This window comes from Ailuropoda melanoleuca, chromosome 6, assembly GCF_002007445.2.
Source record: "Ailuropoda melanoleuca isolate Jingjing chromosome 6, ASM200744v2, whole genome shotgun sequence".
Lineage (NCBI taxonomy): Eukaryota > Metazoa > Chordata > Mammalia > Carnivora > Ursidae > Ailuropoda > Ailuropoda melanoleuca.
This window is the reverse complement of record NC_048223.1, coordinates 90986230-91009987: the sequence shown is the minus strand read 5'-3', so window position 1 is coordinate 91009987 and position 23758 is coordinate 90986230. Positions and strand designations below refer to the sequence as shown.

At 39.0% G+C, this 23758-nt stretch overlaps 1 protein-coding gene across 1 annotated transcript; it reads left to right on the top strand.

Moving 5' to 3' along the window:
• Positions 1 to 19930: 19930 nt before the first annotated feature.
• Positions 19931 to 20890, top strand: LOC117802791 (olfactory receptor 6C75-like). The gene has a single exon (XM_034663551.1). The coding sequence runs from the start codon at positions 19931 to 19933 to the stop codon at positions 20888 to 20890; it is 960 nt and encodes a 319-aa protein (XP_034519442.1).
• The last annotated feature ends 2868 nt before the right edge of the window (positions 20891 to 23758 follow it).

Below are 23758 nucleotides of genomic sequence, written 5' to 3'. Positions count from 1 at the left end.
TATACAATTTACAAGCACCAAATATAAAGAAATCTTAAACTCTTCCCAGATGAAAATATAAATAAACATACCACTTCTGCAAGAGACCACAGAACTCCATATATCAACTTCTGTCATAACTGTTGGTATTGGAAGAAAGTACGACGAGGCTTTTAAGCTTTGAGGCAATGATTTTCAGTGTAGAATCTTATAACCATTCAGCTATTGACAAAATGTTAAAATAACTTATGAACGCTTAAGGGCAACTAGGAATCATAAAATCTGCTTTTCATGCACCATCTGGTAGTTAAATTCTTGACAATTTGTTCCCACAAAATAAACAAATGATCTCCACCCTCAAAAAAAGTAAAATCTGCACCTTTGTTTCCTCATCTGTGAAATAAGATGTGGATTGAGTAAATTAATACAAATAACGCAATTTTAAAATGTAGTACTTAGCAGTGTGACCCACCTATCTGTTGTGTTGGACTGAGGATGATGACGATGATGATTATGATGTGCCAGAAATCCCTGGAACTAAAGCAGAAAATGAATTCCAAGAATCTTTGGGAGAAAACCAAGATCAGATTTTTTTTAATGGTTATGTTTATTGATTTATTTTCATAATTTTTATTTTGTTATATTAGTCACCATACAGTACATCCCCAGTTTTTGATGCAATGTTCCATGATTCATTGTTTGCGTATAACAAGATCAAATTTTAAAACAAAAAAGAAAGAAAAGTAAAAAACCAAAGCAATGATGTAAGGAGAGGGGTCATTAGAAATTCCAGTAGGTTAGATTGAAGTGTTTATTTTTTTTAGTATTTTTATGTATTTATTTATTTGGCAGAGATAGACAGCCAGCAAGAGAGGGAACACAAGCAGGGGGAGTGGGAAAGGAAGAAGCAGGCTCCCAGCAGAGGAGCCCGATGTGGGACTCGATCTGGAATGCTGGGATCACACCCTGAGCCAAAAGCAGACACCCAATGACTGCGCCACCCAGGCCCCCAGATTCAATTGTTGGAGAGGATGTGGAGAAAGGGGATCCCTCCTACATTGTTGGTGGGAATGCAAGTTAGTACAGCCACTCTGGAAAACAGTGTGGAGGCCCCTTAAAAAGTTAAAAATTGAGCTACCCTATGATCCAGCAATACCACTACTGGGTATTTACCCCAAAGATACAGACGTAGTGAAGAGAAGGGCCATATGCACCCCAATGTTCATAGCAGCATTGTCTACAATAGCTAAATCATGGAAGGAGCCGAGGCCCTTCAACAGATGGCTGGATTAAGAAGTTGTGGTCCATATATACAATGGAATATTACTCAGCTATCAAAAAGAATGATTTCTCAACATTTGGTGCAACATGGACAGCACTGGAGGAGATAATGCTAAGTGAAATAAGTCAAACAGAGAAAGACAATTATCATATGGTTTTTCTCATCTATGGAACATAAGAACTAATAAGATCAGTATGAGAAGAAAGGGATAAAGAAAGGGGGGTAATCGGAAGAGGGAGTGAAACATGAGAGACTATGACTCTGAGAAACAAACTGAGGGCTTCAGAGGTGAGGGGGGTGGGGGAATGGGATAGGCTGGTGATGGGTAGTAAGAAGGGCACGTATTGCATAGTGCGCTGGGTGTTATACGCAACTAAGGAATCATCAAAATTACATCAAAAAAAAATAATTTTAAAAAAGATTCTATTTAGGTATCTATAAACCAAGAATATAAAAAAAATGAAGTGTTTAGATTTCTATAGTGGTTACTTCAAGTAAGTCTTTGATGTTATATAGGAAGGTTTTATAATTGCCAAAGTATTATTTATAAAACTATTATTAATTTCTGGCTCTTATCATTTTGAATAGAAAATAGGAACTCTATAATATCTGATTTAAAAACTATTTTTACTTTATTGACATCTTCTTTATTTTTAATGTGGATTTTATGCAAGGAAACTGTTTTTGTTTTCTCTTTGTAGGGTGAATATTCCTTCTATACACAGTCTCTGGTTTCATCTCATTAGTTTCAGTAGAAATGTGAAATTTCCTCTATATTTTTCTAGATATTTTATTCCATGTTATTTGTTGAATATCATTGAAGCCATCTCTGATGGATAAAAACCTGGTCTAGAAGAAATATGAGCTAACAATTACCAGAGAACCAATCTAATACATGAAGGGTATGTGGTAATTTGTATGTGGACATATTTCTATGAATCCAAACTTCCCCATCTGCCCTGCAGAACATCTTCCAGGTACAAAACCCCTGGTTTTAGTACTTAAACTTCAGAGAATATATCTCTCCGTAAAACTTGTCAATGAATAGTATTTGGGAAGTATTAGTATTTGTAACCCCAAAACTTACTACGACGTGAAAGCAAATCATATGCAAGGAAAGACTCAATTATGATGATGAATATTTGAAAGACGTGTCACATGACACAGAATGTCAACAAAGTGGTAGGAGTTTTTGGCATTTTGCGGTACTAAGAACAGCCATGTTAATGCAGAAAAAGCAATGGTTTGCCAAGAATCACATTAGTTTCTTGGAAGTCATGAAGCTAAGTTTTAAGTATTCATACCCTAACAAGATGGATATTATTTATATAGTGAGATTTTTACTGTGTTTTAGAATATTGGTTGAGGGTTAGAACTGATTTAACACAGATTATATATTTTCCATGTAAAATAGTGGGAAGGAGGATGCCAGTTTATGTTTTCACAAACCATATTGGATTCTCATAACCGGGTTCTGCCATTAAACAGGGGTTGCCTATATATTATTCTGTAATTTTACTTCCATAGGGTATTTTTTCTTCTTTTTTCCATTTCAAAAATTCATTTAAATTCAACTTAGTAAACATACAGTGTAGTACTGGTTTCTGGGGTAGAATATAGTGATTCATCACTTACATATAACACCCAATGCTCACTATATCAAGTGCCCTCCTTAATCCTCATTACCCAACAACCCCATCCCTCCACCCACCTCCCCCATAGTAACCCTCAGTTTATTTCTTATAGTTAATAGCCTCTTATGGTTTTCCTCTCTCTACCTTTAGCTTATTTTATTTTTCCTTCCCTTCACCTATGTCCATCTGTTTTGTTTCTTAAATTCCACATATGAGTGAAATCAAGGGCCCTCCAGGATCTTTATTTACTTACCATGATACCATGTGATTAGTCGGGGGCGGGGGGAAGGCAAGGTGAGACTTGGCCTCGGTTAACTAAAATTTCACACTTGGTTTTGTTTTTTTCCTTAACATGATATCTTAATTACTCATTATTATACACATTATTGTGACTTTAAATCCATGCAAAATATTTAGTTAGATTTCAGCAAATGTTCAGCTATGTGTTCCACAGTTGTAACTTGTCACAGGCCATGGTTAAATTGCCATGTTATTAAGATAATCCTTGATGGTATTAGGCCAGGGAACTCAGGAACACTACCTTGGCCTGGACACAAACTCCTTTCAGTTAACTTCCTGGGGAATATATGCACAAAGAAGTCCACCTACAGCATGAGCACTGAAAGAGCTACAGTACTATGCTGCTCATTTAATGCCTTTTACAGCCAGACAAACGTTTATTAGGAATCAGCGGGGCCAAAGACCCAAACAGGGTGTCTGGAAAATTAATATTCACTCTAATCCTAATCCCTGCCATTTTGAGAACCTAGGCAAACATCACTTTGAAGGAATATTTAAATCTAGATATTGCCTATGAACTAGAATTCTGAGTGACCACATTAAACTCAGGTAAACAGTTATTAAATGCCTTACCACCCATTTCTTTAATAAGGGGGAAACAGGATTAACTACAGCAAAGGATCATTGTAAGAATAATGAGATAAACTCAAATTAGCATAGTATTAGGCAGGTATTAAATCTCCGATAAAAGCCATTTTTCATTCATTCACTTAATCTTTCAATATATATATATATCGAGTACCTATACTTGCTGGGACTGTGCAAGGCAACCATCACCACCACACTTTCATCATTATCTGCATCATCATCATCATCATTGTCACCATCATTACCACTATCCATTGATCATAAGGGTCTCTCAGCACTGAAGGGCAGACAGATCAATTACCAGGGAGGATTCAGAAAGGTAAATACAGGTGAGGTTTTAACTAGGTGAAAATGGAGAATCAGAAAATAATTATTTGGTGATAAAATAGTAACTGGATTATTCCAAATTGGTTGAATTGTATGTTTTGCTACAAATTCTTTAGTCTCTTAAAATATATAGTATAATTTCTCCTTCATTTGGTGCTGACACAGCTATCCTCAGGGACTTGGGAATTTGAGGGCAGCACTGATAAAAACATGAGTATACTCCTCCGAGAGGGAGTCAAAGTTAATGCTTCCTTTGGTGTTCGGCAAAAAGTACCCTTATTTTCTGAATTTTACTAACACCTTCTAATGATTTTTCAGAGAGTCTCTAAAATGTGATATACTATACAGGAGGCAAAATTAAGTTCTTCTTATACTTATAATTTTAAAAATCGTAATAAATGACAACCCCACTGAAATGGCTAAATGTTAAAAGGTGGATAACCCAGGGCTAGAAAAGGTGTAAAGCAATTGGAATTCTAACATATCGAAGCTAAGAATATAAAATGCTACAATCGCTTGGAAAACAATGTAGCCACTTCTGATAAAATTAAACATACATTTACCATATAATGTAGCAATCTCACATCTAAGTAGTGACCTGAGAACAATAAAATGTATGTTTACAGTTGTATACAGTGTTTATAACAGTTTTATTTATAATAGCAAAAAATAAAAGCAACCGATTGTCCATCAACAGATGAATGGTGGATTATCCAGATAATAAAATACTCATGATCATAAAAAAGAATGAACTACTGATACAATGAAATATATGAATCTCAAAAACACTGTATTAAGAAACCAGGCACTAATGAGTGCATATTCAATTTCATTTATATGAAAATTCTAGAGAAAGCAAAACTAATGGATAGTGATATAAAACATTATGGATTGCCATGGCCTGGGTGTGGCGGTGGGGTTGGATAATAACAGGAACCAAAGAACTTTTCCCAATGATGAAAATGTTATATATTTGAAAGGGGTGAAAAAAGATGAAAGGAGGTAGTATAAACAGGCAAGGATAACTGACGCTGATTAACATGATGAGACAGCGTTTCGACAATATAATAGAAGGAAGAAATATGGAAACTAACAGGATTCACTAGGATGCTTCCTGTTGTTTCCATGATAATAACTTTGGAAATTAACACCAGCCATGACCATAAGCTGTTAAGGAGATAGTAAGCAGGGGTTCAGACCCCTCAGGTTGAAGGTCTATGTTCCCCCAGAGGGCAAGCAAATGAAGCCAGCAGTCATGCTGGCAAAGGGTGAAGATAAACATATAGAATGAATGATCATGAAAGGAGATGATTCAATATTTATTTTGCCTTGGGACCATGACAGCACAGGCACTATAGCTCACCCACTTACCATTTGGCTATAAGGCAGGTTTTTTACTTTAATAAATATGACCAAACACTACATTGAAGAATAAGTGACAGGAGAGGGTGAACATCGGGTGGTGGGCAAGTAAATATAATTAGTGTAAAGGGTAGAATGAAGAAGACACTGTTAGACCCCAAACATATTACCTTGGTATCAACTTGTCTGGCAATCTGGAGAGCGTTTACTGCAAACTGCTGCAGACTCTGCCAGAGCACTATGTTCTGGGCCTGGGAGCACAAGACATGCCAGACATTCATTCCATGCAAAGACATGCCAGAAGTGCTAGAGAAGGAACACTCCCACGAGCAGTCCTCAGTGAATGATGGCTGGAGAATTGCTATATACACACCCCATCTTCTTTTCTTCTGGTTTGAATAACTCTGAAGAGTGTTCTACACTGCTACACAGAATTCCACAGTGACACTGGGCTCCTATTTCCCAGAAGGGTAACTGGCTTGGTAATTCACAATTCTTTTTACTATATTACTTCCCCTCCTCCCTAATGGCCTTCCCTGGAACCAACTCACTAATAAACTATTTGTCTTAAATCCTTGTCTCTGGGACTGCTTCTGGGGTAACTCTAAAACATTGAGTTTTCATCTACTGCCTAATTTCTCCAGATATTCATACCTCCTGTGTTAACTGTATGCATACTAATAATATGAAGGTTCTTCTGTGAATCCATCCTCATATCAATATTCATGGGCTGTATTATGAGGAATGCTTTTGCAAAGAAATGCCTTTCATTCCAAATTAACTTTGATTTCAAGGAGTCCATTAAGGACTTCCTGTTCCACCAAGGTGGAATGAACCCTTTTTCCCAGGTCTTTCCTCTTTAAATTTAAATATCCTGGAAGGGGTTGGGGTATGGGGTAAAAAGATAGTGGGGCATAGGTGTACCCTAGGCTCATCTTATCTCACAAACACAACTATTTAACTATCAAATCATCCTAAATACCCCAGAAATCAACCTAAAGACCGACAGAAAAAACTCCACAACTAAAGAGAGAGAAGACACCACATTAAAGAAGGTAGGAAGTGTGACTTAGTGGAGGAAAGATCACCTGTGCTGCAGAGGGGAGGGATCCATGGTCATGGAGAAGGGCAAAGGAGTGTAGAGCACACAAGGGGAATGCACAAGGAGAACATATCCCCAAGCTATTGACTGGGAAAATCAGCAGGGCTGATTTTTATGAGTTCTTGCAACCAGCAAGGCTTAAAGCCTGGAGTTTTAGAGGAGAACAGGCTTGGCTAAGATAGAGCCCAGAGGGCACTGCCCTAGTCCTGGACGGAAGGCAGGCAAATGCCCTAGGGGCAATGGTGTGGAAATAGCAGTGTGAAGAATTCCTGGGACACACAGAAGGGAAGTATTCACTCTTCTTAGAGCACATCCCTGAGAGGCAGCATTCCCAGAGACACCTCTCTGGAAACAAAGGAGCTGACCAGTGCTATTTTCCTGCTCCTCCCCCAGCATAAACACAAAGCCACCTGCAGGAAGCAGCAGAGTACTAACACTGGCTGCCTAACTAGCTAACACAAAGTCCCACACCCCTGTGTTCTGGTGGGACTGCCCATCTCAGTCAAGCTTGTCTCAGATTCAGCTTGGCAGACCTCTCCCCAGAAGACCAGCTCAAGCCCTAGCCCACACTATGTCTCCCAACCAGAGAGTTCTGCAGGGCTTCAATTGTAGTGGAAGTAAATCACTTCTCATTTCACAGCTGACCAGAGTACTCCGAGTTGAAACTCACCACATTCTTGCTAAGGAACAAACACTGCACACCACAGGCAGGGAAAGCTTCTGCAGAAAACCACACACAAAGCACAAGCCAGAGACACTCCTCAAAGTGCTAGGCCCAGGACACATGACCTTTTCTTCACTGTCATTACTCTCAGGAGGAAGAAACATAACTGGCTATCCAACATACAGAAGAAAGCAGAAACTTAAACAAAATGCCAACATGGAGGAATTCATCTGAATTGAAAGAACAAGATAAGGCCACAGCCAGAGATCTAAGCAAAGTAATATGCATAATGAGAAATGTAAAGCAATGATCATAAGGTTATTTGCTGGGCTTGACGAAGAAATGGAAGACTTCAGGGAGACTCTGACCACAGAGATAAAAGAGTTACAAAAGAATCAATCAGAAATGAAGAATGCCATAACTGAGATGAGAAACAGAACTGATGCAACGAATAGCAGGCTGGAAGAAGCAGAGAATGAATTAGTGAATTAGAAGACAAAATAATGGAACATAAGGAATCTGAATAAAAGAGAGAAAAAAGAATTATGCAACACCAGACTAGACATAGGGAAATCAGTGACTCCATCAAACGTAGTAAGAGTCATAGTCTGAAGTCCCAGAAGAAGATGCTGGGGCGTGGAGGGGCATAAAATTTATTTGAGGAATTAATAGTTGAAAACTTCCCTAATCTGGGGAAGGAAACAGACATCCAGTTCCAGGAGGCACAGAGAACTCCCATCAAAATCAACAAGAGCAGGCCAATCCCCCAAGGCATGTTGTAATTAAATTTGTAAAATATAGGGATAAAGAAAAAATCTTAAGGGGCGCCTGGGTGGCACAGCAGTTAAGCGTCTGCCTTCGACTCAGGGCGTGATCCCAGCGTTGTGGGATCGAGCCCCACGTCAGGCTCCTCTGCTATGAGCCTGCTTCTTCTTCTCCCTCTCCCCCTGCTTGTGTTCCCTCTCTCACTGGCTGTCTCTATCTCTGTCGAATAAATAAATAAAATAAAAAATCTTTAAAAAAGAAAAAGAAAAAATCTTAAAAGCAGCAAGGCAAAAGAAGTCCTTAACTTACAAGGGAAGACCCATAAGGCTTCCTGTAAATTTCTCAACAGAAACTTGGCAGGCCAGAAGAGAGTGGCATGCTATATTCAATGTGCTGAATGGGAAAAATATGCGGCCAAGAATACTTTATCCAGCAAGGCTATCATTCAGAATAGAAGGAGAGATAAAGAGTTTCACTGACAAAGCAAAACTAAAGGATTTCGTGACCACTAAACGACCCTTGCAAGAAATATTTAATTGGATTCTCTGAGTGTAAGGAAACACTAAAAGTCAAAAAGACAAGAAAGGATCTCCAGAAACAATGACAACAAGTAATAAAATGTCATTAACTACATATCTATCATAATTACTCTGAATGTAAATGGACTAAATTCTCCAATGAAAGATGTAGGATGTCGAAATGGATGAAAAAGCAAGACCCATCTATTTGATGCCTACAAGAGACTCATTTTAAACCTAAACACACATTCAGATTGAAAGTGAGGGGATGGAGAAACATTTATCATGCAAATGGTAATCAAAAGGAAGTCAGTATAACGATAGTTATACAGATAAACTAGACTTTAAAACAAAGCATGTAACAAGAAATGAAGAAAAGCACTATATCATAACAAAGGGAATAATCCAACAACAAGATCTAACGACTCTAAATATTTATGCACCCAATATGGGAGCACCCAAATATATAATACAGTGGGTCACAAATATAAAAAACAAATAATAACAAATCTAATGGAACTCACTGATAATAATGCAGTAATAGTAGGGGATTTAACACCCCACTTACACAGATCATCTAAGCAGAAAACCAACCAACAAGGAAACAGTGGCTCTGAATGACATTGAACTAGATGGATATAACAGGTACATTCAGATTATTCCACCCTAAAACAACAGAATACACATTCTTTTCAAGAGCACATGGGATATTCTTGAGAATAGATCATATACTGGGTCACAAATAAGGCCTCAACAAATACAAAAGTGTTGGGACCATCTCTGCATTTCTTCAGATCACAAAACTATGAACCTGGAAGTCAACCACAAGAAAAAATTTGGAAACACCAAAAATACATGGAGGTTAAACAACATACTGCTAAAAAATGAGTGGGTCAACCAGGAAATCAAAGAAGAAATTTAAAAAAAATACATGGAAATAAATGAAAATGAAAAGACAATGGTCCAAAACCTTTGGGATTCAACCAAAGTGGTCCTAAGAGGGAAATAAATAGGAATACAGGCCCACCCTAAGAAGCAAGAAAAATCTCAAATAACCTACACTTATACCTAAAGGAACTAGAAAAAGAACAGCAAATGAAACTGAAAGCCAACAGAATGAAGGAAATAATAAAGATTAGAGCAGAAATAAATGATATAGAAACTTTAAAAAATAATAGAATAAATCAATGAAACCAGGAGCTGGTTCTTCAAAAAAAAAATAATAAAATTGGTTAAACCTCTAGCCACACTTATCAAAAAAAAGAAACAGGATGAAGGTGAATAAAATCACAAATGAGAGAGAAGAAATAGCAATGAACACCACGAAAATACAAACAATTATAGAGAATATTCTGATAAACTATATGCCAACAAATTGGACAATCTGGAAAAAATGGATAAATGCCTAGAAACATAGAAACTACAAAAACTGAAACAGGAAAAAATAGAAAACTTGAACGGATTGATAACCAGCATAGAAATTGAATCAGTAATCAAAAATCTCCCAACAAACAAAAGTCCAGAGCCAGATGGTTTTACACTCAATTTCTACCAAACATTTCAAGGAGAGTTAATACCCATTCTTCTGAAACTACTCCAAAAAATGAAAAGCAAAGAAAACTTCCAAATGTATTCTATGAGACCAACATTATCCTAACACCAAAACCAGACAAAGACTCAACTTAAAAAGAAAATTACAGGACAATATCCCTGATGAACATGGATGCAAAAATTCTCAACAAAATAATAGCAAATCATATCGAACAAAACATTAGAATCATTCACCACAATCAAGTGGGATTTATTCCTGGGTTGGAAGGGTGGTTCAACATTCACAGATATATCAACCTGATATGCCACATTAAATTTAAAAAAGAATAAGAACCATATGATCCTATCAATAGATGCAGAAAAATCATTTGACAAAGTACAACATCCATTCATCTCAAGAAAGTAAGTTTAGAGGGAACATAGCTCAACATAATAAAGGTCACATATGTAAAACCCAAAGCTATTATCATCCTAATTGGGGAAAAACAGAGCTTTTTCTCTATGGTCAGGAAGAAGACAAGAATGCCCACTCTCACCATGGTTATTTAACATAATACTGGAAGTCCTAGGCACAGCAGTTATATGAAAACAAGAAATAAAAAGCTTCTAAATTGGCAGGGAAGAAGTAAAACTTCTATTTGCAGGTGACATGATACTCTATATAGAATATGGAAAAGCCACCACCAAAACGTTGCTAGAACTGATATACAAATTCATTGGTCACAAGATACAAAACAACATTTAGAAATCGGTTGAATCTCTGTACATCAATAATGAAGCAGCACAAAGAGAAATTAAGGAATCAGTCCCATTTACAATTGCACCAAAAAACAATAGGATCCCTAGGAATAAAAATAGCCAAAGAAGTGAAAGACTTATACTTTGAAAACTATAAAACACTGATGAAAGAAATTGAAGAGGACACAAACAAATGGAAAGACGTTCCATGCTCATGGATCGGAAGAACATATATTGTTAAAATGTCTGTATTACTAGGGTGCCTAGGTGGTTCAGGTGGTTAAGCATCTACCTTCAGCTCAGGTCATGATCCCGGGGTCCTGGGATCCAGCCCCAGGTTGGGCTCCCCACTAAGCAGGGAGTCCACTTCGAAAAGAACTATGCTAAAATATGTATAGAACCACAAAAGACCCCAAATAGCCAAAACAACATTGAAAAAGAAAAGCAAAGCTGATGGCATCACAATTCCAGACTTCAAGTTATATTAAAAACTATAGTGCTCAAAACAGTATGGTAGTGGCACAAAAATACACACATGAATCAAAGGAAAAGAACAGAAAACCAAGAAATGAACACACAACTATATGTTCAACTAATTGTTGACAAAGCAGGAAAGAATATCCAATGGGAAAAAGACAGTCTCTTCAAAAAGTGGTGTTGGGAAAACTGGCAGCTACATGCAAAACAATGAAACTGGACCCCTTTCTACAACCATATACAAAAATAATTACAAAATGGATTTTAACTTAAATGTGAGACATGAAACCATTGAAATCCTAGGGGAGGACACAGGCCATAACCTCTTTTTTTTAATAATTTTTATTTTGTTGTATTAGTCACCATACAGTACATCCCCAGTTTTTGATGCAATGTTCCATGATTCATTGTTTGCATATAGCACCCCAGTGCGCCATGCAATATGTGTCCTCCTTAATACACATCACTGGCCTATCCCAATCCCCCAAACCCCTCCCCTCTGAAGCCCTCAGTTTGTTTCCCAGAGTCCACAGTCTCTCATGGTTCATTTCCCTTCTTTTACCCCCCTTCATTCTTCCCTTCCTTCTACTACTGATCTTCCTATTTCTTATGTTCCATAAATGAGTGAAACCATATGATAATTGTCTTTCTCCGCTTGACTTATTTCACTTAGCATAATCTCCACCAGTCCCATCCATGTTGCTGCAAATGTTGTGAAATCGTTTTTTCTGATGGCTGAGTAATATTCCATTGTATATATGGACTACATCTTCTTAATCCAGTCATCTGTTGAAGGGCATCTCAGCTCCTTCCACAATTTAGCTATTGTGGACAATGCTGGTATGATCACAGGGGTGCATATGGCCTTTCTCTTCACTACGTCTGTATCATTAGGGTAAATACCCAGTAGTGGTATTGCTGGATCATAGGGTAGCTCAATTTTTTTTTTAAAGATTTTTATTTATTTATTCTACAGAGATAGAGACAGCCAGCGAGAGAGGGAACACAAGCAGGGGGAGTGGGAGAGGAAGAAGCAGGCTCATAGTGGAGGAGCCTGATGTGGGGCTCGATCCCATAACGCCAGGATCACGCCCTGAGCCGAAGGCAGACGCTTAACCGCTGTGCCACCCAGGCGCCCCTAATTTTTAACTTTTTAAGGGACCTCCACACTGTTTTCCAAAGTGGCTGTACCAACTTGCATTCCCACCAAAAGTGTAAGAGGGATCCCCTTTCTCCACATCCTCTCCAACATTTGTTGTTTCCTGCCTCATCAATTTTTGCCATTCTAACTGGTGTAAGGTGGTATCTCAATGTGGTTTTGATTTGAATTTCCCTGATGGCTAATGATTTTGAACATTTTTTCATGTGTCTGTTAGGCATTTGTATGTCTTCATTGGAAAATTGTCTGTTCATATCTTCTGCCCATTTTTTGATTTGATTATTTGTTTCCCATGTATTGAGTTTGAGAAGTTCTTTGTAGATCTTGGATACTAGTCTTTTATCTGTAGCATCATTTGCAAATATCTTCTCCCATTCCATGGACTGCCTCTTAGTTTTTTTGACTGTTTCCTTGGCTGTGCAGAAGCTTTTTATCTTGATGGAGTCCCACAAGTTCATTTTTTCTTTTGTTTCATTTACCTTTGGAGATGTGTCATGAAAAAATTTGCTGTGGCCGATCCCTTAAATTTGTGTGGAACCAGAAAAGGCCCTGAATTGCCATGGAATTGTTGAAAAGGGAAAATAAAGCTGGGGGCATCATGTTGCCAGATTTCAAGCTATACTACAAAGCTGTGATCACAAGACAGCATGGTACTGGCACAAAAACAGACATTAGACCAATGGAACAGAATAGAGAACCCAGATATGGACCCTCGGCTCTTTGGGCAACTAATCTTTGACAAAGCAGGAAAAAACATCCAGTGGAAAAAAGACAGTCTCTTCAATAAATGGTGCTGGGAAAATTGGACAGCCAGATGCAAAAGAATGAAACTTGACCACTCTCTCACACCATACACAAAGAGAAATTCCAAACTGATGAAAGACCTCGATGTGAGACAGGAATCCATCAAAATCCTAAAGGGAAACCTAGGGTGCAACCTCTTTGACATTGGCCACAGGCCATAACCTCTTTGACACTGGCCGGAGCAAATTCTTGCTAGATATGTCTCCTGAGTCAAGGGAAACAAAAGAAAAATTTAACTACCAGGACTACAACCATAATGAAAAGCTTCTGTACAAAGAATCAAACACTCAACAAAACTAAAAGGCAACCTATGGAATGGGAGAAGATATTTGCAAATGACATATCTGATAAAGGGTTAGTATCCAAAATATATAAAGAACTTATAAAACTCAACCCTCAAAAAATGAATAAGCCAATTAAAAAATGGGCAGAAGACATGAATAGACATTCTTCCAAAGAAGATATACTCATGGACAATAGACACATGAAAAGATGTCCACCATCACTCACCATCAAATACAAATACAAATCAAAAGTACAATGAGATATTGCCTCAAACCTGTCAGAATGGCTAAACTCAATAACACAAGAAATAACAGGTGTTGATGAGGATATGGAGAAAGGGGAAACTTCCTGCACTGTTCCTGGGAATGCAAACTGGTATAGCTGCTCTGGAAAACAACATGGAGGTTCCTCAAAATTTAAAAATGGAACTACTCTATGATCCATCAATTTCACTGCTAGGTATTTACCAAAAGAATACAAAAATACTAATCCAAAGGGATACATGCTGCGTTATATACGATATCCAAATTAAGGAAACAGCTCAAGTGTCCATCTTCAAATGAATATATAAAGAAGATGTCATACACGCACACACACACACACACACACACACACACACACACACACACAGGGATAGTATTCAGCCATAAAAAAGAAAGATATCTTGCCATTTGCAAAAACATGGATGAAGCTAGAAAATATTATGCAAAGTGAAATAAGTCATCCAGAGAAAGACAAATACCGTATGATTTCACTCAAAGGAGCATAGCGGGTGGGGCGCCTGGGTGGCACAGCAGTTAAGCATCTGCCTTCAGCTCAGGGCGTGATCCCGGCGTTATGGGATCAAGCCCCACATCAGGCTCCTCCGCTATGAGCCTGCTTCTTCCTCTCCTACTCACCCTGCTTGTGTTCCCTCTCTCGCTGGCTGTCTCTATCTCTGTCGAATAAATAAATAAAATCTTTAAAAAAAAAAAGGAGCAGAGCAGAAAGAAAAAGGGAGAGGCAATCCAAGAAATAAAATCTTAACTATAAAGAACAAACTGATGGTTACCAGAGGAGAGGTGGGTGGGGGGATGGGGTAAATAGTGGATAGGGATTAAAGAGCGCTGTTGTTGTGATGAGCTCTGGGTGTTGTATTTCAGTGTTAATCACTATATTGTACACCTGAAACTAATATGACACTGTATGTTAACTAACTGAAATTTAACTACAAACTTAAAAAACAAAAACAGAAACTGGAGCATCCAGAAACTTACAACGTACTTTCACTTCTGGGACTTACAGAAAGCTTTTTCTTCCTCTATCTCACCCACGTAATTCAGCTTACATAATCATTATATATATGGAAGGAGGTTCATTAAAAAGGAAAAGATTTCTTTGTCCATACGTGAATAAAAAAGGCAACAAGGAAATCCAGATAGGATAAATCACCCTATGCCTTCACTTCCCCTCCTGGACCCAAATTGGAAGCTACTAACACTACCATGATTTTCCTCACACGGATGGATGGGTAATAGGTGTGATATTAATGGCTCCCTAGATCAGAATTGATGTGTTCTGGATCCCTGTTGCCACTGCTGCCTTTTTAATGGAAATTCCATCAGGGACAGTGGTTCTCAGAGTATTATTAGTATTCCTATAGCTTCGCCCTCATTCTGGGGTTCTGCCTAATGAGTGCTTCATTCCATTCTGATCCCACGTTCTCTTCTTTTTATTTACTAATATTTTTTTATTATATTATGTTAGTCACCACACAGTACACCCCTAGTTTTCGATGTAAAGTTCCATGATTCATTACTTGCGTATAACACCCAGTGTCCACTTCCTCTTCAAATTAGCATGCCCTACACTCTCTCCCACAATATCACAGATGATGACATTTATCTTTCCTCAGGCCTTAACTTAGCCATCTTCCTTGGGGATATAATACTAGAAATTGGAACCTTTCCAGGAATAGACCATATTAACCAGATACACTATAAACCAAAATATTATTTAAATCCTGAGTTTAGGTGTAGCCAATTTTTCAGAATGGCTGAGGACTACAATGGCTAACATAATAGTATTCTGAAGAGTAGAATCAATAGCTGATATTTGCTTTATCTCTCCATGTTTTGATAATTACAAATACCACCTGAAGAACTATCCCTTTCCTTACTCTAAGTGGATACTTAAACACTCAAAGCACAAGGAATGCTCAAAATATCCTTGATAAATGAGATCTCAAGGTATCCTTTAAAAACATAGAGAAATAGTGCATATTGGAGAGCCGCAAAGGCACTATCCAGAAGAGAGAAACTAGACCAAAGACAATTAGAAATATTTCTTGGTATCAGCTCACCACCCCTTACACTAGATAGAATGTAGAGTTCGTTCAGCCCATTTCTTTGAGTGTCCACTTTGTAAAACTTTCCCTCAAACCCACTCTCCTCCCACATTCCCACCATCATGTTGGCTGTGGACTCACTCTGGTATGACAGGAATTTCTGCACCATGAAGCTGGCACTAAATAAAATTAAAATCCCCTGCAAATGAGACTTCATCTGAGCATTAAAATGTATAGTCTCACGTTGCTCTAGCTTCTGCACCTTTGCTCCCATTGTTCTTCATTTTTCCTCACATCCAGCTGAGAAAATAACCACGAGGTCCAAGTTTGCCCTGAACTGAGAGCAGAGTGTGTAGATGGACAGATGTTCTAAAAATGAATTTACAAACCTAGGGCTTCAGAGGTGAGGAGGGTGGGGGATTGGGAAAGGCTGGTGTTGGGTATTAAAGAGGGCACATACTGCATGATGGACTGGGTTATACACAAATAATGAATCATGAAACACTACATCAGAAACTAAGGATATACTGTCTGGTGACTAACATAACGTAATAAAAAATTATTATGTAAAAAAAGAATACATGGTGAAAGAAATAAAAGAAGGAAATAAGGGGAAAATGATTTTGTATATTTGTGGGAAGGTGGGGCCCACATAAATACTCATGAAAGTCTCTATAGTATTTGCCTTGACCTTGTAAGATCAATAATGATCAGGGAAGATCAAATTTCCAGCTACCATATACCCCAGGATTGCCAGCAAATATAAGAGTTTAGTTCCCTCATCAAGCTCTGGATGGGAAACCAGAGGCCACAGAAAAATGGATCACTCCTGCCACCGAAGCCCAGCTGAGATGCCCAGGAGAAGCACCTTTCCAACCCAGTGGTTGCTATGGATACAGCTTCTCCATCCTCAGGCTCACATCTCTTCCTCTTCTGCATCTAAAAAGATCTGGGGATCCGCATCCCAGAAACTTTTCAAGAGAGGGGGGTCTGACAGGTTACAGGTGTTACAGAAACCACCTACCATGCCATGCCCCCTCTTCCCTAAACAGGAAAAAATGTGTGCTTTCCTTTTTCAAACAGATTGGGGAGCACAATGAAAATATTCTTCACATGAAAATATGCAATGAAAAGAATCATAACGTTGGTGAAAGCATGAAGAATGCATTAATAAAAAGGTGGACTTCACCAGTATCTTCCCAAAAGCCTCATGAAAGCCAGGGTGTAATCCAGCTGTTTCTCACCATAAAATATATTATTTTAACAACCATGCTCTGGCATCACTGCATATACCACATGTAAAAAAGTGTCGTCTGGACTTTTACCTAAAATCAGTAGCAATATTCAACTTGGGAGTTTAAAAACCCTGGAGAAATTGTCATATAATTTCCTTGAAAAATCTTGGCAGAGAACAGTGTGGACATCTGGGAGTTCACATCACCACACATAAGGGAAGATAAATATAAATGTTGCATCAGTAAGTCTTGTTCTCAACTTTAACCAGTTAGCTGCCCCTAAGACACCAGCCCTGTCTTCCTTTACTTTCTGCCCTGTCTCTTCAGCATCTCATAAGGCTTGGGGGCTTACACTCTCTGCTCACTGGCTGGGTCAATCCTGCTTGGTGACCAAAGAGTCTTGTAAAATATCACAGAGCCTCAGACTTGCGTGTCAGCATCTCTTCACTGTTGATGCAGTAAAACAAGGATGATTCTCCACATGGAAAGGTGAGCATATGACGTGGAAGAGCATATGCAAGAGAAGGCGTTTGGAGTAGGGGCGTGCATGACATGGAGCACTGCAGCAGAAGGATCCTCGTCTCAGCAGCACCCAGAGCTAAACCCATAAAAAGCTGTCTGCTCCCGTTAACTGCTACAGGAGGGGACAGCAATACTGCATGGTAGGTGGGCTTCTACCAGTGAGGAAGGCAGAGCCAGATCTTTCGTGAGAACATGAAGTAGTCTGGGAGTACAGCACTAGCCCAGAATTCGGGGCAGTGAAATACAGTTGTTTTGGTCCCTCTGCTCCTTTCTGGGGTTTCAGTGGTCCAGGGTGCCATGTAGCTTTGTTTTGCTATGGAAACAGGGCAATGTCAGTCAGAACACGGGCAGTATGGGATGCATATTCACCTGGCTCCAGGACAACAGACTTGACAAATGAATTGCCTTCTCCTTTGCTTTCCGCTCAGCCCAGAGCAGGCTCTTGATTTCTGAGAAGGTAATAACTGGAAGGAAGGAAGCCCTGCTTCCCATATGGTGACTTTTCTGTGTGTGCCTGGCCTCAGGGACCCTGGTGACTTGGTGGACTTTCTGGAGTCAACAGGAACAGAAGGACAGGCTCCTCATGCTAAGCCACTCAGGGGTGAGCCGTTCAGTTCCATGAGCAGTCCTTCAGAATTCCAGGACCACGGTGCATTAGTGGGAGTGACACATTCCACACTGCTGACCGTTAGCTTAGTATTGAGATGCTGGAGCCAAAAACCATCCTGAGAGACGTTACCGATTGAGAGGACTGAAGATAGAAGAATGTTCACTGAGCTTTGTTCTAAGAGTGAGTGTATGAGTGTCATGTGCTTCGCATATCCTCATAAGTGGGTTAATCCTGTGAACTATTACCACTCCCACTTCTGTCACAGGCCAGCATGAACCATGGGAAGGTGGGTGGTAAATCCTGGTTTTACAACTTACCTCATGTTGCTGAGCGGTCCCCAATGTCTCTGGGCTCCAGTCTCTTCTATAAAATGCTTGCGCTAAAGTAGATACTCTGCAAGCCCCATGTCACGCCACAGGTCTGTAGCTCATCTGTGATATTATCTAAGGATAGAAACAAGATAAATAAAGCTAATCTTTCACTTAAGGTGGAGAAGTCATCAAGAATAGATTTGTTCCCATTTTAAAATATTTTGTCACTGCATTTGGAAATAGCAGTTACTTCAATGCGGGCATTCTGGCCTAGTCCCAGGTATGTGACCTCAGCTCCCTAGAACTCTCTAAGCCTTAGTCTCTGCTTTTAGAAGAAGGGGCTCATGGTTATTATGGTGAGTAATAGAAATGTGAATTTCAGTGAAGAGCATAAATAAGCATAAGTTCTCAACAGATAATGATGGACCATAGAATGTGTTGCATATTTTAAAAGGGATAGTCGGGGCGCCTGGGTGGCTCAGTCGTTAAGCATCTGCCTTCGGCTCAGGGCGTGATCCCAGCGTTATGGGATCGAGCCCCACATCAGGCTCCTCCGCTGGGAGCCTGCGTCTTCCTCTCCCACTCCCCCTGCTTGTGTTCCCTCTCTCACTGGCTGTCTCTCTGTCAAATAAATAAATAAAATCTTTAAAAAAAAAAATAAAAGGGATAGTCAAAAGGAATATTACTAATATTATTGTTATGTTTATTTACAAATTAATGTTATAAAAACAATAAAATGTTGTGTAACTATAAAAATGTTAATAACTCTGCATACTTAAACTCTATTTTTAAAAAAGATTTTATTTATTTATTTGACAGAGAGAGAGAGACAGGCAATGAGAGAGGGAACACAAGCAGGGGGAGCAGGAGAGGAAGAAGCAGGCTCCCAGCGGAGGAGCACGATGCAGGGCTTGATCCCAGAATGCCGGGATCACACCCTGAGCTGAAGGCAGACGCCCAACGACTGAGCCACCCAGGTGCCCCTACTTAAACTCTATTTAAGCATAATATTAATGATCATAATATTACATTTAGAATTTGAGGAACATATAAGAAACACTGGCATCATATGCCAACTGAGTTAAATGATTTATCTTAATTAAGTCTCACAAGAACATGACCAGGTAGATCCTATCATCTTCATTTCACAGAGGGTGAAAGTCAAGTTCACAAAGGTTAACTACCTTACCAAAGATTATTGATCTCTCACAAGTTAGAAATCAGTATTGATCCAGTATCGAACTCTGGGCCTTCTGATTCAAGAACCAACAGACTAAACCACTTCGCTAACAGCCTAGCCACTTTCTTGGGTTCCCAAGTAACTCAATCATGCTCCTCTAAATCCTTTGTGTTCCCTGATGTCTTTATTATAGGTTAGACCAGCAGTGACGATGCTGTGCAAAGACATGCCCATGGAAATGGGGAATGTAACAGCTGTCCAAGAATTCACCTTGGAGGGGTTTCCTGCCATCCAGCACCTGGGAAAGGTCCTCTTCCTGGTGCACCTGCTGGCATACTTAGCATCCACTGCAGGCAATACTGTCATAGTCACCATCACCTGTGCTGACTCCCGGCTCCATACACCTATGTACTTTTTCCTCAGTATCTTTTCGTTCTTGGAGTGTTGTTTCATAAATGCTATTATTCCTAAGTTGCTGATCATCTTTCTCTTAGGCAGGCAAACCATTTCCTTCCCTGCCTGTTTTGTACAAGCCTTTGTCTTTGTATTTCTGGGAGCAGCAGGTTTCCTCCTCATAGCAGTGATGTCTCTGGATCGGTATGTGGCCATTTGCAAGCCTCTGCATTACACGACCATCATGAACCTGAAGACTTGCTTTCTCCTGGTCGCTGCCTGCTTCACTTTAGCCTTCCCTCTCATCACTGGTCTGGTAGTAGAGGTTTCCCAGTTATCCTTCTGTGGCCCCCATGTCATCCCCCACTTTTTCTGTGACCTTGCCCTCCTGATTCATCTCTCCTGCTCTGACACCAGCTCTACTGAAATGTTGGCTTTTGTCGTCGCTTTGGTTATCCTTTTGACATCCCTTATCATAACCATCATTGCATACGGCAACATAGTAGTCACAATTGTGCGATTCCCATCGGCCAGAGAGCGACAGAAAGCTTTCTCTACCTGCTCCTCTCACCTCATGGTCCTCTCTCTGATGTATGACAGCTGTGTCTTTATATATGTGAAACCAAAGCAGACGAACAGGCTGGACTCCAACAGGGAGGCTGCCCTCGTGAACACGGTGGTGACCCCGCTGCTCAACCCTGTCATCTACACTCTGCGGAACAGGCAGGTCCACCAGGCTCTGAGGGAGACAATGTGCAGAATGAAAATGTCAAGATGAAAAAATCACATGGTATGGACTAGAAGACTTTAGAGAACCCTGTGTCCTCATTCTGGCCAATGTAGCAGTCCACAGAGTTGAAGAGCACGGTCTCTGGCAGATCTCACTTGACCTTGCACAGCCTTAGCAAATGGAAATCTGTTTTTTCACTGCCACATTTTACCTTGATGTGGATACTTATTTTCTCTGTAAACATTCCACATTTTGATGACAATTGATTAAATGCAATATCCTCTACTGATTTTTTTCTTCTCTCTGATATAAAGATGGGCTTGAAATTTCCAAAATGTGGTAAATTTACACACTTTTTATTTCACTTCTCTCTAGCCATAATCAGGCACAACGGATTGATGATTAACCAAAAGGCATTTAGGTACTTAAAACAATAGAAGGTTGTTTATTACTTTCTGGTTATGAAGGAAATGATGGGAATACTACTAATACTTCAGTCCACATTCCCTTCATGCCTAGCCTAAGGATGCTAGGAAATAATGGTCATAGTACCCTTCACCTTGGAATATATATGGTTTGCATCAGGTGTGCTCCGAAATACTTAGCTACACATGTATGTGTCAATCCCATGCTGAAGGGAAACAGGATTGTACTCAGGCTTAGACCATTCTCTAAAGACAGGGAATGACCGCACCCTCCCATGGCTGACCAGCTCCTATATTCTAAATTATTTATTCTAGCTCCATCCTCTTAGATGCATAATGCATATTTATGATTGATTTCTATCTTAAAGCTGTTACCACAGATACTTGTGTATATCAGTGGAAAGGAGCACTTATTTCACATTTCTATAATTTCTTCCAAAGACTTAAGTTATTTATCTACTTCATATTACTAATGAAAATAAACAAGTTAAACATTTTTCGTCGCTGAAATGTGTTGTCAACTATAAGGTTATCTTCTGATTGATAATCTATTTTAAAACCAACATTTCCTTTATCTCAGTCTTTAAAACTTGTGTACTTTTCCCAGCTATTTAACAGCTACGATGTATCTATTTATTCTTCAAAAGAAACACCACTAAAGTGATTAAGAAAATTTTTGATTTTGATTCTCTTTATCCAAACCCTGGGGTTAGATAATAACCTCAGAAAATGTTAGATATACATTTTATGAAACACATCCTACATCATGATTAGATCTATTTGACTTGCATAGTCCTAGTACAATGTTCAAAATTCATCTGATTGACAGTGAGGAAATACCAAACGTGTACTTAAAAAATCACAGGTGATTGGCTGTATACATCGTATAAAAAAGAGTTTGGAAAAGCCAAGATCAGAGTAGGAAACGGGTATAGGCAGTGTTACAAGAATTGGAAGAAAGAGAATGATGGTTTGGAGGTGGCAGTGAGAATGGAATGCAAATGGACCAGATTAGACTCTGAATCATTTGCACTGGACAAGCCTGGTGCTGCCTATCAACTAACTGGTCAACTTCCAAAAACAGGTAAGTCACCTTCTCCATAAAATATGGAGACTGAGCCAGATAATCCCTAGGATACACTTGAAAATACTCCTAGACATAGCAACAAGATGCTGCAGGAACATGGAAATAATTGTTCACCCTGAGAGCTGAATTACGGAAGAGTGTTGTGAAGTGGTCTAGTTCAGGAATGTAGAAAATAAATCAAAGAACTGTGATCAAAGTACTGAAAAGAATGTGAGCCTCCCCAAGGTTTTAGTCAGAATTTGATAATAATTTATTATACTCAAACTAGATAAATGCACTTTGTATCACTTTGAGATAGACTATGATTGAAGAGTGAGCTTGACAAACCCAAAAATGAATACCAGAAATCTAAAACTTAGTCTATAAATCCAGGATGGTCATTACCAGCCATATATCATACCCAGTGAAGGAGAAACCCTAATGTGGAGATTAATGTATTAGATTCTGGAGCTGTAAAATATTTTATTGAGACAAATCCCCTGAACTAATTCTGTGTTGGAGATACAGTCAATCATAAAAATTAAACCACTTAATTGATTAATGATTGACATACAAAAAGCTGTAGATACTTATAGAACCTGATATGTTCAGAGATAAGTATACACCCTTGAAACCATCATCACTACCACTACCATACCTATCTACCACCTCCAGAAATGTCTTCCTAGCCACTTTTGTTGATTTTTTTTATCATTTCATGGTAGGCAAAAGCACTTAATTTAAGATATTCCCTCTTAGCAAAATTTTAAGTAGACAATAAACTACTATTAATCATAGGCCCTATGTTATACAGAACTCTAGAAGTTATTTATTATGTATCACTGAAACTTGCTCAATACCTGTCTAATTTCCCCTCCCCCAGCCCCTGACAACTACTATTCTATACTCTGCTTCCATGTATTTGTTTAGATTTCACATATAAGTGAGATTGTGCAGAGTTTGTTGTTCTGTTTCAGGCCTATTTTACTTAGAATAATGTCCTTTATGTATACCCATGTTCTTACGAGTGGCAGGATCGCCTTCTTTATAAAGGCTGAATGATATTCCATAATCTATATAGGCCACATTTTATTTATCCATTCTTCCTTACATGGACTTAAACTGCTGCAGTGAACATGGAAGTACCCATATAGCTTTGAGATCCTTATTTCAATTCCTTTGGCTATATACCCAGAGGTGGGGTTCCTGGATCAAATGGCACTTCTATTTTGAAATGTATCAGGAAACACTATATTGTTTACCAGAGTGGCTGCACCAATTTACATTTTCATCAATAGTGTACAAGGGTTCCTTTTTCTCCATATCCTTGCTAACACCTCCTATACATTGTGGGGGTTTTGGTAATAGCCATCCAAAGAAGTGTGAAGTGATATGTCATTGTGGTTTTACTTGTATTTTTCCCTT

Bases quoted from the DNA above. Each gene is read 5' to 3' on its own strand.
- LOC117802791 (XM_034663551.1), top strand. From the start codon at position 19,931: ATGCTGTGCAAAGACATGCCCATGGAAATGGGGAATGTAACAGCTGTC.